Source organism: Helobdella robusta (genome assembly GCF_000326865.2).
Source record: "Helobdella robusta unplaced genomic scaffold HELROscaffold_4, whole genome shotgun sequence".
NCBI classification, from domain to species: Eukaryota; Metazoa; Annelida; class Clitellata; order Rhynchobdellida; family Glossiphoniidae; genus Helobdella; species Helobdella robusta.
This window is the reverse complement of record NW_008704902.1, coordinates 2,429,213-2,445,596: the sequence shown is the minus strand read 5'-3', so window position 1 is coordinate 2,445,596 and position 16,384 is coordinate 2,429,213. Positions and strand designations below refer to the sequence as shown.

The window sequence follows — 16,384 nt, the reverse complement described above, 5'->3', positions numbered from 1 at the left end:
ATTGGCTCAGTTGGCTAATTTTTCATTTTTTTTTATTTCTTTTTAACATTTACCTCATGTTGAAACTACTAATTTTTTACCTTTCACGACATATGTCATACAAAAATTTTCTATTGCAACTTAGCTCAATATTCTGAAAGCAATTTTGTATTAATTAAAAATTTAAAATGTCTGCCTTTCCACGTTACATGCTTATATCAGTGACAAATGTGATATAGTTTCATTGAGGTTACATCTTGGATGATCTTTTAACCATTAAAAATTGCCTCTAATGTTAGTTTTATAATTTGTCTTTCGTTATTTTCAGCATGATCTTGTCAATCAATTTATATTTCAACTGGCATTTAAATGAACAGGGTGATGGGAAGGCATACGAGTACAAGCCTGTGAAGGATGGAAAGAAGAAGAATGTTCCCAAGAAGGTCGGCAAGGAAGATTTGGAGAACCTCAAGAGGGAAGTTGAAATGGTTAGTGCTGCTGCTGCTGCTTCTACTGCTTCTAATCCCACTTTGTATCTTGCTTCTTTTTATGTACCTATGCGAATATCTTTGTTAATTTATATATTTGTATTTATAATCTGTTCATTGTTTATCTTAGGATTATTTCAAAATTTAATTAAGTTGGCTTATTGTTAGTGCTAACTGCTGACATTGATGTTTATTTTCATTGCTTTGATTCACATAAAATTCTGTTGTGATTTACAACTTTAATATTTTAATTACAAATTTCTTATATATTTTCAGACAGTTGTTTAGAGTTATTGTACAATTTTTTAAATCTTAATTAATGTTTTTATATAGAAATTGATTTAATTGTATTTTTTGATTTTTTCACAAACCAATTTCTATTAATTTTCTACTTAACCGTTCAGCATCAAATTAGCATTTCAGCATGTAGATATCATTTTCTAATTAACATATCTCCATTAATATACAGTTAATATTATGCTGCAGTTCGAATGGCCGACTGACTTGCATTAATTTACCAAACATTTAACAACCTTCATCAATGTCAGTGCAATGACAAACTTGCTGCTGTTAATTAGTTATTCAAGTTTTCATTCTCTTGATTGTTGCAACCTGTTGAATTCTATACAGCTTCATATTGTCATTTCATTTCTTTTTTATGTCATAACAGGGGGAAATGAACTCTTAAAATCAGAATAGTTTTTTTTCATGTGACAAATTTTTTCAAATATATAATTACCGTAGTTTCAATAACATAGCTTTAGATGATATTTTTATAGGATAATTGCCTTTATTATATGTATTTGTGAAAGTGTCTAAATCAAAGGCAATGTAAAGTGTAGAAAAAAGTTAACCACGATGACTGGAATTAAACCTTTCAAATTGACAGAAACCAGAGACTAACAAACTGCTTATAATACATAATTTAACTAGCATATTTTTTAAATATTTGCAATCTTTTTGATTTTACAAATATTTTATTGGAATGTTAATAACTGTTTGAAATGGTTTAAAATGTATCAGTTTGATAAATCACCATCCATCACCGTCCATCATTATATTCTTCTATATTAATACATTGAGGACTTGAACACATGAACAAATGATTGACAGGATGAGCACAAGATACCTCTTGATGTCTTGCAGCAGAGGCTGGGAACTAACTTCACCACTGTTAATAATTTTTTTATGATTTGAAATTATTTTTTTATGATTTGAAATTATTAATTTAGTTATAAGTTTTATTGTTGTTTATTCGACATTACTTTATTTCAAATTAGGAAAAATGAAGTTTATTTAAAGTTTTTTTCTATAAATTCGATTATTTCAAACACAGGGTCTGACACAGGCGAAAGCTAAGGAGATATTAGAACGAGATGGTCCAAACCAGCTCAGTCCACCAAAAACAACTCCTGAATGGGTGAAATTCTGTAAGCAACTTTTTGGCGGTTTTTCCATTCTGCTTTGGATTGGTGCAATCCTCTGCTTTTTTGCTTACTCCATCGTTGCAACGACATCAGAAGATCCTTCTAAAGATAACGTAATTTAACGCTATTTTGGATGTTGAAAATTTACTTTAGTAAAATTAATTTGCAACTCAGAAATTATATAATAGGCAGTTCTAGCTGTTTCAGCACTGAAAAATAAAAGTAAATGTAAAATAAACTCATCTATGGTCATTTTAAATTTTAATTGTTGCTCCTCTTATTTCCTAATCAGCTGTATCTAGGCATCGTGCTGACAGCAGTGGTCGTCGTCACTGGCTGCTTCTCTTACTACCAGGAAGCTAAAAGTTCTCGCATCATGGAATCTTTCAAAAATCTTGTGCCTCAGGTTTGTTATATTCACTCTAAATTTTACTTACAATACATATTTTACATAAATGTTAATGAAATAAATTTGCATATGGGTATGCACACGTTTAGTGCAATCTAACTATCTTTATCAAATCTTACAATCCACATAGATTTTTTCTGGTCGTTATTACGTTTTTAACTTGATGAGGTAAAAATTTTTATCAGATTATTCTATTATTCATTACAATTGAAAACAAAATCACATTTGTTTGTGCTAAGGCTGCTTTTTCTGCTGAATTTTCCAACTTCATTTTTTGAGCCTGGTTTTCATCAAGTTTCATGTTTGAACATGTTTCATAAATACTCTTTCTCTGCTTTGATCTGATTATAATTTATAAATATATGTGATAAAAAATAGTTGGTTGACATACGATACATTGGTGTTTATTGGACCACCCCATTGGCTCCAATCTATGAAAATAAACAAAAAGTTAAAGTTGAATGATGATGGCTAGTCTGTCTAACAACCAGCATTATTTTCATCTATTTTCAATGCAACCAACAATTCACATAACTTTCAATTCTCCAGTGACTCTAAAAAATTGTCAGTCAAATGGTTTTATTTGAAATTTGTAGATTAACTATAAAATTGAAATTCCATTCATTTTTATCATTGTGCGCAAAGAGTGAATAACTGGGTCAATACTAAATTCTGATTTTATAAAAATACTGAAGTCCATCCATTTGTATGTAAATTTGTTTAGTTTGAGTGATGCATGCTACATTTATTTTATTTTTAGAGAACTTTTAAACTGTATAGGTTGTGATGGAATTTTTTGTTTAAAATTTTCATCTCAATCAAATAAAACAATTTATTGTATACATTCAACTAATACTATATTTTTTCCATTTTTAATTAGAAAAATTTCACATAATGAACTACATGCGTACATTACATGTGTACTAGCTTAAATAGTATGACATGATGTTTAGATCATAAAGCAACAAATACATTCATATTCACATGCAATTATTGCCGGATTACGTTGGATTATAAATGCGCTTACATGCCTGTGCAACATGTTCAAAATCTACATATTTATAAGCACTTGCCATGCTAATTTTTAACAGGCGCACACACACGCGCAAAAGCGTAATTCAAGTTAAAAAGCTTATTCAACTAGAAATACAGGCTTATTAAATGACGCTTTATTTACTTTTGTCAATGTACTGAGATGCATCTCAAACTGTGCAAGAATTATTATAATAGAAAGGAAAACTTTTGGAACTTGTAACAGGATGAAAAATTTTATACAAATAAATGAAATGGTCATGTGTAAAGTTATTAGAAACTTTATAAGCCCAGCTTAAAGTCAATTGCCCGCCAGTTACAAATTTCTATCTATGTACAATGAGATTTTTCCAATGAAAATTATCAATGAGCAGGATGAGAACGAATATGAGATGATGACGAGTGTCATTGTCGAGTGGAATTGAAAACCTGTTTCAGATCAAAAAGTTCATAGAATATTAGTTATTTAAAAAATTATTATTATGGTAGTGTTTTTGATCGATTCAAGATGAAGCCTGAGAATTGGGAGGAAAGATGTTTAGAAAATCGATAGATACTAGAACGAATTTTATTAATTAATATAAATAACTTTCTAGAAACATTTTTCGTTTTGTTTTGTAGAAACGGTGGATATGACGACATTAAATTTTTATATTTGTTCAAATATAAACGTCCTACCTCGGGAAACCGGGTCTCTGGACGCAAAACGAAGATTGGTTGATTGTTCAAAAACGTAATTCAACTACCAGTTTGCCATAGTGATTCGCAATGGTGAGAAGTTGAATGTCCATGCAGAGGAGCTGGTGGTTGGAGACATTGTGGAGGTGAAGTTTGGAGATCGCGTTCCCGCTGACATCAGGATTCTAAGTGCACATGGATTCAAAGTAGGTTTTTTCATCTTTAGTTTGTTTCTCTCAGAGATATTGAGCAAAATGTGATTTCAAATTATTTTATTTGGCTCAGTTAAAATGAATATTGGTTTAAAATTTTTTGGATCGTTCAAGTTGATCGATTTGCCATAAACTTCAAGAAATTTTGTTCAATAAATTTCGTTCGATATTTAAAACTAAGGATCTATTTTTCTGAAAATGTTGTTCATCATTTTTATTTTGTTCTTATGTATTGTTATATAAATCTAATCCTTGTGGAATTAATGTGGTTATTTTTGTTAATAATATAAAATGGTTTCATAAATGTTGTTGAATCATGAAACAGGTGGATAATTCGTCTCTCACTGGAGAATCAGAACCCCAGACTCGAACTCCGGAATTCACTAACGATAATCCATTGGAGACACGCAACATTGCTTTCTTCTCAACAAATGCTGTTGAAGGTCAATTTTTGTCTGTTTTGTCTTTATCATAGAATCAAAACGATTGTATCAATACTGAGATTTAATTTAACATGTTTTAGGCACCTGTATAGGAATAGTCGTCAGCACAGGAGACAGAACTGTCATGGGCAGGATCGCTGGGTTGGCTTCTGGATTGGAAACAGGATCAACACCCATTGCAAGAGAAATCGCCCACTTCATACACCTTATCACTGCTGTTGCCGTTTTCCTCGGTGTTACATTCTTCATCATTGCGTTCATCCTGGGTTACAACTGGTTGGATGCAGTCATATTTTTGATTGGTATCATCGTGGCGAATGTTCCTGAAGGTCTGCTGGCTACTGTTACGGTTTGTTACTGTTACAGCTGGTTTATTTATAAAAATTGTTTTAATGAACATAACATAATATTTGGAAAATTGCATGCCTTGTTTGGATTTAAATAACAGGTGTGTTTGACATTGACTGCTAAAAGAATGGCGAGCAAGAATTGTCTGGTGAAGAATCTGGAAGCTGTGGAAACTCTTGGATCAACGTCAACAATCTGCTCTGATAAAACTGGAACTCTCACACAGAACAGAATGACTGTGGCTCACATGTGGTTCGATGATCACATCGTCGAGGCGGACACCAGCGATGATCAGTCAAGTCTGTTTTCTGTTTTCTGTTGCAATGTTATCTAATGTTTAAATAGTTAATTAGTAATTTATTTTGGCAAAACATTTAAGAGGTCAAATAAATACTATAACATTGCCGCGAGGACGACGTGCACTAACTACCTAAGTAAATCTTTAAATCAATTTAAGTCTAACAATTTTCAAGTTTTGGAAATATTTTGTCGAAGCTTTTGGCGGTTATCATTTAAAACTATCATATCATCTTTATAAAAAACGAACCTCATTCTAAGATATTTTAAAATATGAGAGATTAGGTAAGGTTGAATTTATTTATGGCAGAGAAGAAATCTTAGTAAAGTTGACTTTTATTCTTTTATTGATAGGTACTGCTGTTTCTTATATATATTATTCATTTTTGCTAGTTAATTTCACAGATGCTACGTATGACAAAAATTCAGCCACCTGGATGGCTTTAGCGCGAATAGCTATGTTGTGCAACAGGGCAGAGTTCAAACAAGGTCAAGATCAGTTCCCTGTTTTGAAAAGGTTTGTATAAAACGTTTATTTGTTTTAATTTTTTAAATGCTGGATCATTTGTTTATTATGGACGTTCCACATAATTACTACGCCTCAGTAATAATATTATTGTTATTTTAATATTTTTGAACCTGAAGCACATTTTGACAAATGGTTAGACAACTTGCACTGCATAAAAAAGTGCTTTACAATTAATAGACTTCTCGTGATAGTTTTTTGTCACGTTTGAACACTTGGCACATCATTCTAACTGAAAATATTTCAGCAACTAATGGAATCTGTTACATGAATTTTTTCATTTCAAAAAGATTTATCTGTATTTTTTGTTTCTTTCAAGAATTTAAAAAAATTGTTCTTTGTGTCTTCTGTTAACATTTAGATATAAATAGCGAAAATATTACACATTACAAAAACTTTTAGAGAGTGCAACGGTGATGCATCAGAATCGGCATTGTTGAAATGTGTTGAATTATCCATTGGCAAGGTCACTCAGTACAGAGCTGCTCATCCCAAAATCTGTGAAATACCCTTCAACTCAACTAACAAGTACCAGGTCCGTGCACAATTATTCTTTTCATGTCGTGCGTCCTTTACCATTCAGACTCTTCATAACTTTTTATTACAATAAGTTTGCTGCAATCAATAAATTACCCTTTAATCATAATGTTTTGTAAATGTTGAAGAAAATATAGGATGTTATTATTTTCATTTTTTTTATTTAGTTATAGAAATCGGGCTGAATTGACTGGCATTTTGTGTCATCATACCCTTTAAACTATCTTCAGGAAATTTTTTTATTCATATTCATTTCTATCATTTGACAGGCTTCCATACATGAAATGGAGACAGAGAATTCACACTATTTGCTGGTAATGAAGGGAGCTCCTGAAAGAATTTTGGAGCGATCTCAGACAATCTTGATGAATGGTGTGGATGAGAAGATGACGGAAAAATGGAAAGACGCTTTCAACCAATCATATTTGGAGCTTGGAGGCTTGGGCGAAAGAGTTCTTGGATTTTGTGATTTGGAATTACCAAAATCTAAATTCCCCAAGGTCGGTTTCACAGATATTAAAATATATAAAATTGAAAAAATGAATTATATAGCGTTTTTGAGGATGTTATAAACAATTTGAAAGGCTGTTTTTATGTAGTTATCGTTAGTTACGCAAATTCAATTTTATTGACTCCATCTGTGCTCAATTGTCTTCTTAAAACATGATCATGTGAAACCATGTGTGCCTTTTTGTGTTACGTACAACATTTAGAATGTATTCATATTTCCAATACACACGGTAAAATGAAGAGAATTATAATTTGAGTCATTCCATTTTGTTTTAATAATTTGAGAATGAACTGTATTTATTATTATCACTACATTTTAGTTTTTTTCCGTAATCATCACCGCAGGGGTATAAATTTGATGCCGATGCTGAAAACTTTCCATTGACTGATCTTCGCTTTGTTGGATTGATGGCCATGATTGATCCACCGAGAGCTGCCGTACCTGATGCTGTCAGCAAATGCAGGAGTGCTGGCATTAAGGTGATAGTTCTGCCGAGATTATTCATTTCATGATGCTGATGATTATTTTCTATTGAAAATATACATCACGATTCCAGTTTCTTTATTTTTTGTGTCACATTTTCTTTAAAAAGTCGGATTTGAACGCTTTATATTTCTCTGTTTTCAAGGTCATCATGGTGACAGGTGACCATCCAATCACTGCAAAGGCCATCGCGAAAGGTGTCGGCATCATTTCAGAGGGTAATGAAACAGTGGAGGACATTGCTGTAAGGAAAGGAATTCCTGTTTCCCAAGTCAACCCGAGGTCTCAATATTTGAACTTTATTGAAGATATATTATAAAACATGGCGAATGAAATTTCATGCTTAATTCTGCTAGTAATTAATTAAGTATAGGTTCCTAATTATTTTCCCTTTGTATTAACCGAACAAACTGTCGATGGTTAACTGCAGAGAGGCCAAGGCATGCGTTGTGCATGGAACAGATTTGAGGGACATGACACCGGCACAGATTGATGACGTACTCAAGTACCATTCAGAAATCGTGTTTGCCAGGACATCTCCCCAGCAGAAACTCATCATTGTTGAGGGGTGCCAGCGACAAGGTGCCATTGTGGCAGTCACTGGAGACGGTGTCAACGACTCGCCTGCTCTCAAGAAGGCAGACATCGGTTGTTATAAACTACATCACCACTTCAATCAATTTTGAAATAGTTTTAAGATTGGAACAAAATCAGTCTCATACTAACAAACGAAAATAGTTAAATCAGTAATTAGTTACGCTAATGAAATCAATGTTCACATAACGTATTGGAAGAATCTGTTGACTACTGCTAACATTTTTTATTGCTTGTTACTAACGGTACAACAGCGCTAATTGCATGTTCTGTTTTGATTTCTCATTGAATTATTTATTGACAGGTGTTGCTATGGGGATTGCAGGATCGGATGTGAGCAAACAGGCAGCTGATATGATATTGCTCGATGATAACTTCGCTTCCATTGTTACTGGAGTGGAGGAAGGTAAACAGATCTTTTATTATTCTTATGAATAAAAATAATAATCAGGCTTAGTATCATTTACTTGCCAAAAACTAAATTGTTGGTTGTTTTTGCATTTATTCGTGAAAGAGTCATTTATTGGAAATTATTTCCCATTGCTACAATAAGATTAGTCATTTTGAGAGGTATTATTCACTAAATTTTGTACGAAGTTGCATGTTTTTAACCACTAATCTCTGCAAAACTGAGGTCAAGCTGAATCTTTATTTCTGCGCGCATCGTCATTTGGCAATAAAATGATTTTTCGATATTTAGCAACAAATAAAAAAATCTAAAAATGCACGAGTACTCCAATTTACAGGAATAATAAGATTCAAAACGTTTCTGAATACGATTCCCACAAGTCATGAAATTTTCGTAGATTCTCTATGGAATATAAAGTTTTAATTGATACTATAAAAAAAATTCTTATTTTGCAGCGTCTTAAATTTGCCAATATTGACATTATCGATTTTGTTTTAATTCAAAAGTTGTTTTGGAAACAAGTTTTTATTTTTTAGGTCTCAAATTATTTGTTTTTATCATGTCAGTTTTCTTAATCTCTTCCTTACAATTACTTGCTTTTTTGAGCAAAATAGTGTCATTTCCGTGTTTATTTCTGTTCAGTCAGCTTTCATTTCCATATTGCTTACATATCGTCATGTTGATTTCTCTCCGACTGTCATAGATTCATTTGTTTGTGTTATCATAAAAATAGATAACCCTGGTGACGTGTTTTATGTCAATGGGAATAAATTTGATGAATCTTTGACTCTTTTTTCAGGTCGGTTGATTTTTGACAATCTGAAGAAGTCAATTGCGTACACCTTGACCAGCAACATTCCTGAAATATCTCCTTTCCTCTTTTTCATCATTGCCGATGTTCCTCTGCCACTGGGTACCATCACTATCCTCTGCATAGATCTGGGAACCGACATGGTGCCCGCCATCTCGTTGGCCTACGAACAGGCTGAAAGTGACATCATGAAGAGGATGCCCAGAGATCCCATCAATGACAAACTTGTCAACAGCAGGTTTCAGATGGTTGTGTAGCTCTTTGATATTATAAGCAGATTTTCTGATACAAAAATAATAATGTAAACCAGGTTAATTGGCATGGCTTACGGCCAGATTGGCATGATCCAGGCATCTGCAGGTTTCTTCACCTACTTCGTCATCATGGCTGAAAATGGTTTCTGGCCGAAGCGGTTGTTTGGACTTAGAAGGGAGTGGGACTCAAAGAGCGTCACTGATATTGAAGATTCCTATGGTCAGGAGTGGGTGAGTGATGATGTTGAATCTTGGAAGCGTTAAAAATTGTAATTACGTCGAAATTTTAAAGTTATTAAAATATGGTTAGGATTATAAATTTTGTTAATTTCTTATGCAATTTTTTTTGTTCGCTGCTGAAGAATTATGGCCAGAGGAAGGTGTTGGAGTTCACTTGTCACACTGCCTTCTTCATGGCAATCGTCATTGTACAGTGGACTGATCTGATCATTTGCAAGACTCGTCGTAATTCAGTCATACACCAAGGAATGATGTAAGCAAGAACTCGTTATCACACCACATCTAACATCTATCCATTCCATGTAACACGAACATTCAATCATTCACCAATGAGTTCTAATATAATTTATACAAAGTGCTGAATAAAGAGTGTTGATTTGTTTCTTGCAACAGGAACCATCATATGACTTTCGGATTGTTCTTCGAGACCACCCTCGCTGCATTCCTTGCTTACTGTCCTGGTCTCGATAAGGGTCTAAGGATGTACCCATTGAAGTCAGTACATCAATTGTTATCATTTTGCTATTGCATTCGTTATTATGTTTCGTTGATTACTACTAAAAATCTTTTATGTTCTTTAAATATGGTAAATTTTTCATCATTCAGATGGACGTGGTGGTTGGTTCCTCTTCCGTTCAGTATTGTTATTTTCATTTACGATGAGATTCGAAGATACATCTTACGTCGCAATCCAGGTGGATGGCTGGAGATGGAAACTTATTATTAATCATCTTACTTTTCGCTGTCTACTCATGAATATGATGCTAGGTCGATGATCGATTGGTTGTGGTAATTGCCTGCTGCACGTTCGCATGTATTTGTAATGTTACGGTTTTTTTAATAATAAAATTTAATTCCGATATTCAGGGAATTGAGCTGCACGAGTTTAATGTTTTTTGTGTGAAATGTTGATTGATTGATTGGGTGGATGACTCAGTTTGTAGGCAGTTGGTTTTCTGATTGACTGATTGGTGACTTCTTGATTGTCATATTGATTCATCTACTCCTTGTTCATTTGATTCTTTTATACGTTTTTTTTATTTATGATTTCAAGTGATTATTTACTCAACATTACACTAGGATTCACGTTGATTTATTTCTTTCTTGAATTTTAATTTTTGTAAAATAGATTTTTATTTTTTACTGAGCTTAATTAGAAATTATAATTAAAATATAATAATTGGATTATGATTTATGATTCATCGTAATCATCATATCTTGTTTTTACGTAGATGCACTCCTCTTTGTCTGCTGCATACATTCACACGCATATATAAATATGTATAAATATATAGAAACGTATATATATATATTTGTATATATGTAATTATTAACTGCACGTTCTGATTGTATATTATTATTAAAGCGTTTCCAAAATAAAATTGTCAAGTTGAAGCGGGTTAACTAAGATGTTTGAAAGATTTGAGCATCGTTTTTTCAATTAATGTGAGTTTAATTACATGATTCCAATGTTCGTCATATATCAATATTATATATATATATATATATATATATATATATATATATATATATATATATATATATATGTGTGTGTGTGTGTGTGTGTGTGTGTGTGTGTGTGTGTGTGTGTTTATGTGGTGTGTGTGTCCATACAAACGCATATTTATTCATATGCATATAGCTGCGTGTGTTTATATGTAATATTATTATGTAGTCAACAGCAAATTGAATAAAAGATTTCTTTATAATTAATAAGCAACTTCAGATATCTATTCGCTTTATCTAGTTAATTATTTTCATTTTTTCAACTGATTTGTGGGCTACAGAACTCAACAATTAGAATTTAATTTTTCATGTATGTACTTAATCTTTTCAAATTTTTTTGTTCATATTTTTACATTTTAGATGAATTTTATTGCCTGTATTTCACTTCACTTTTTATTTTTATTATTTCTTTACTTAGCTACTAAATTAAGCATGATGTGATTTTTTAATTCATCATTAAGAAAACGTGTTGATGTACATTAGTTAAGACTTTTATGTAGTTAATTTATTTCAGGTTTATATCTAGCAAAATATTTCAACATGTCTTTTGATAGCACTTACGGCAGAATTGCGGTTTTTATTAATTATTTACATCCATTTAATATTTTGAATTAAATATTGCTTTAATATTAAACATAAAAATTTGTATATGCGCTACACATACATATGTAAAATACCAGAGCAGAAGAATTCTACAATAGATCATTCCTTAACAAAAATTTCCATTAAAGTTGTTCATCAAAATATTGGTTATTCACGTTGTCTGATTCTGAACCCCTTCTAGCAGTTTGTCGCATGTTTTCTGTTCCGATTTGTAAAATTTGTCTTTATACTTTTTAAATTTAGTAATTAGCATTTGAGTATAATGTTTTAGTTGAAAGTGTCATGATTCAGCCTCAATGGCTTCACAATTTTCCGCTGACATGCGGGAATGAATACTGTATAACAAAGTTTCTCCATCAGAGTGTGCAAATTTCATTTACGACAAAATTGTACAATGCTAAGAAAATTTGATTTATATTGGTTATTCCAAATCGCATTATTCTCACTGCTGTGGATATGATAAAAAATACTAGACGACGGATTGAAACCCTGACTCCTTACTCGAAGTTATAAAGATTTTCGAGATGTAACTATTTAAGGTTCGGTTTTCAAGAAAATATTCAAATGTAGAAAACTAGATCAAATTAGGTCAGAAAATAGGAAATAATAAACCTTTTTACTGATGACATAAACGAAATTGGATGAAAGAAAATATTTCCTGATTTTATGTGTAAACTATATATTTACATGATAACATTATGAAGTAATAAAGTAGTCATATAATAAATAAAGAAGAAATAGATGAGATAAAATTCGTAAATAATAATGTTATTATTTAAATGTGATGAATAAACCATGGAATAAAAGATTAAAAAATCAGAAATAGCTGAAGGAAGTCGAAGTACTTAACTGCACATGATCTGATTTCACTTGGTGTAAATCATAAAAACGAATAAAGAAAAAGTCGAGTTGGAAAAGAATTTAGTTGTCACTCCTACAAAATTGTTGTAAAAAATGACCAAAAGTATTTTTAGTGGAATGTCTCAAGAAATGGATGTCCGTGGATATTAAATGGTAAACTCACTTGAAAGCATGAAGATTGGTGAAATGTACAGTTTGAGACCTGTGTCTATGTCACAATGATTCTTGTAAACTATTTTTTAAAAATGCGTTTAGTTTTAGCTGTTCTGAACAGGTATGGTGAATATGTGACAACGAAGAAGAGGCTGCTGATGCTGGCGCTGTCAGATGAGTTTTAAAAAATGAAATGAAACCGATTTGTACAATATGAGCTTTTGTTAAAAGTTTAAAGATTAGGTTTTATAAAAATATAAATGAAAGTTTGAGATGGTTTAGAAACGGGATGACGGGAAAAGGGCTTGAGTGATTTTTGGTTGTTTCAAACAGTAAACTTTTAATTCTCAACATTTTTAAGAAATGTGAAATACATTTTCAGTACAATTTAAAATGTTTTTGTCCAATCCTTTTATCGTATTGTAAATCATAACAAAATTTTCATTAGCAAAATCAAAGAGAATGATACGATAAGGTGATACCATTGTACTCTCAAGGAATACTAAAACTGTTTTCGTCGGGACGAACTTTTATAAAATTAAAAGAACTTGACATAAAAGCTTTGCAAAATTTTAAGTGGTTGACATTTTACGTTGACGACTGATGATATTTGCTTTATTTGGTGAGGAATTAAAATTTAAAACAGACAAATTTTTCAATTGAAATTTTGATCGGCCTTTAATAGCAACTATATTTGTGTTTTTTGAAACCATGGTTATAAATTTTATATCGTGATTGATGTTTATATTAATTGTCAAAACACTTTATTTGTATTAAAATTTATCATTCGAGTGTACACAACGTTAAAACAGATTCAATTCTAATGCATTCTATTAAGTTCTACATTCAACTAATTCATGTTTTATCTAATTTGCAAAGTTATCCCTTAATAATTGTTAGGAGAAATGGATGTTCACAGATTTCTGCATCTTACCGCAAATGTTACAGTCTTTTCACAGGGTTTACTTATTTAATGGGGTCAAATGATTGATTTGTTATTTATTTTGTAAATATCGTATGTTAAAAACTTATTTACAGTTTGCTTAATCAGTAGAATTAAATAGCATGACGCTCAGTCATATTTTTGCACTTAGCGAGTTTATAGCATTGACAATTTTATCGATATTAAATCATTTGATTCCTCTTTGAAGTACAGGTTATTAAAAAATTACCCGTTGCAATTTTCTGTTAGGGCAAATGTTGAATTGGGACGACTTCTGTGGTAATAGAATAATAAACGTGCTCATAGTTTTATACCTACATTTATTTTATAAATAGGCATTAAATATACTTACTTTCTTGTTTGATTTTACTTTTCATAACTGACACTATCTCTGTAACTTTTTACGATATCAGTTTCAGACAGAGCACGTTTTTCTTTTTGCTAAACATTTTTTTTTCTAATCCTATATACTTGCTTCGGTCCTGCTGTTGGAGCAGTTTCTGTCGATTTAACTGACTCAAAATTTTGTCTTCATTTTCTAAACTTCTATTTTTATAAATTATATCCCTTTCTTTCACATTTATATGTTAGTAGAACTATTTTGAAGTCTCGTTCTAATTTTTTCTGGTCAATTTGTCACATTTCAGGAATCAATGGTCATGTATTTCAACAAAGAAACTATCCATTTTCAAGGAACGTGCCGCTATTATTAATTGAGCAATAACATCACGAGTGAATAAAAAGGCAAGAAATTTTCATCTAAACAAATTCACCCAAAAAAACTGTTTGTGTCCTCATCTATTAATCCATTATCAAAATTGAACAATGCTGTTTCGTTGATATAAACTGTTTCCATTATATATCCTCACAGTAACTTATCATAAATCTACAATGTTGATATACCATAGTGGTTAGTTACTGGAATTGGAAGCAATTTATTTTAGAAGAAAGTTGGAGGAGATTGGTAGGGTCTTGAAGGTTCTTCAATTCTGAAATTTCGTCTTGATTTGGATTGCCTTATAACGATGTTGATTGAATAATATTCTCTCTCTTTCTTTCTCTCTTTCTTTCTCTCTCTCTTTCTCTCTCTCTCTCTCTATATATATATATATATTTATATATGCAGGCGATGCAGACGCTACTATTTAAACAAGAACGTTGCAGATGCTACGGAGTTTGCTCCTTATACTACCTACCACTTGTGTTGGTTAATAACGAATGTAGATTTAATGTAATGAAAAATAATTCAATCTTAAATATTATTGAAGTTTCATTACGTACATATACAGCGTGCATACGTTCATTTGTTGTACACACACACAAACATACACACATATATATATATATATATATATATATGTATATGGATTATACAAATTCTCTGTATAAACCGCAACAAGCGCTGAAGATGATTGCAAAATCGGTCCTATAGACTCGAGAATGAATTGGAAACGGTATATTAATATAATTTTAATAAAATAAATAATGACCACAAGAATTTGTTTAGAAATATTGAGAAATGTAGCAAAAATCTGTCCAATGCTAGAAATTCAGAAGATTTCATAAATTACTTCATATATATATATATATATATTTACGTATGTAATCAGTCGATATTGTCAATTAACTACATAATTAATTAGAAATTGTAATGAAAAATTTTAAATGTTGAAAGATGTTTTTTATAAAATTGTTAATGGTTTCCTTTAGTATATGAAAATGTTTTATTTTTGTTGATGTTAATTTTTGTTGTTAATAGTTTTGCAGCAATATTTGTTATGTAATTATTAGTTTTTGTCATTTAATGGTTCGAAATATTTGTATCAATTCAATTATTTTCTTCTTAATCTCACCCATTCCCCATCTTGTTAACATTCTGTTGTGTAAATAATGTTTTTATTTCTTAGCGCTGTTATCATAATTCTTAAAATGTTACATTCTCATAAAATGAAATGAAAGTATGTATATATATATATATATATATATATATATATATATATATATATATATATATATATATATATATATATAAGCATTGTAGGCTATTGGAGGTTTAAATTTTTTCAAGTAATCATTACAATACACAATACAAAGAATGTTTTTCAACATTTATTCTTGCTTCTTGATTAATTTTTACCATATTAAATGAATATTTTGTTGTTTTTTGAGATGAATGAATTTTAAGTTATAAACATTCATTTTTTTATAGATTAAAATTTTGATAAACATTTTCATGAAGCTCTCCGTAGTTTAATATTACTAGCACTGCTCTTGAAATTATTAGTTATAATCCATTTTTCACGATTTTTATAAATTTTTGGAAAAATAATGATTTTATATCTGTTTTGTCTCTAATTGCAATTTAAATCAGGGTCTCTAATTTTTTTGAAGTTTTAAATTGTAGAAGAGACTTCATTTTCACGTTCGGCTGACAAAATTCTTTACACCAAATGCGGACGAGAACGCGCTTTTGACAAAACTTTTGAATAATTAAAGATGTTTTGAGGAAAAATGCTACTAAATTGTTAATAAATAATATTAAATGTTAAAAATAACACCCACCGCCGAACAAAAAAATGTCTTCCTTGAAATTTGAAATGTATAACAAACTGCAGACATCCAACGAAAACAACTTATTGT

At 31.0% G+C, this 16,384-nt stretch overlaps 1 protein-coding gene across 1 annotated transcript; it reads left to right on the top strand.

The window, feature by feature from the left end:
- Positions 1-416: 416 nt before the first annotated feature.
- On the top strand, positions 417-10,683 carry HELRODRAFT_94922 (hypothetical protein). The gene is made up of 20 exons (XM_009024344.1): positions 417-467; positions 1,581-1,640; positions 1,804-2,007; positions 2,187-2,300; positions 4,085-4,219; positions 4,551-4,668; positions 4,749-5,017; positions 5,117-5,315; positions 5,719-5,830; positions 6,242-6,374; positions 6,646-6,876; positions 7,232-7,366; positions 7,516-7,652; positions 7,801-8,021; positions 8,269-8,370; positions 9,173-9,422; positions 9,495-9,669; positions 9,801-9,931; positions 10,072-10,173; positions 10,285-10,683. The coding sequence occupies exons 1-20, from the start codon at positions 465-467 to the stop codon at positions 10,403-10,405; spliced, it is 2,952 nt and encodes a 983-aa protein (XP_009022592.1). The 5' UTR covers positions 417-464; the 3' UTR covers positions 10,406-10,683.
- The last annotated feature ends 5,701 nt before the right edge of the window (positions 10,684-16,384 follow it).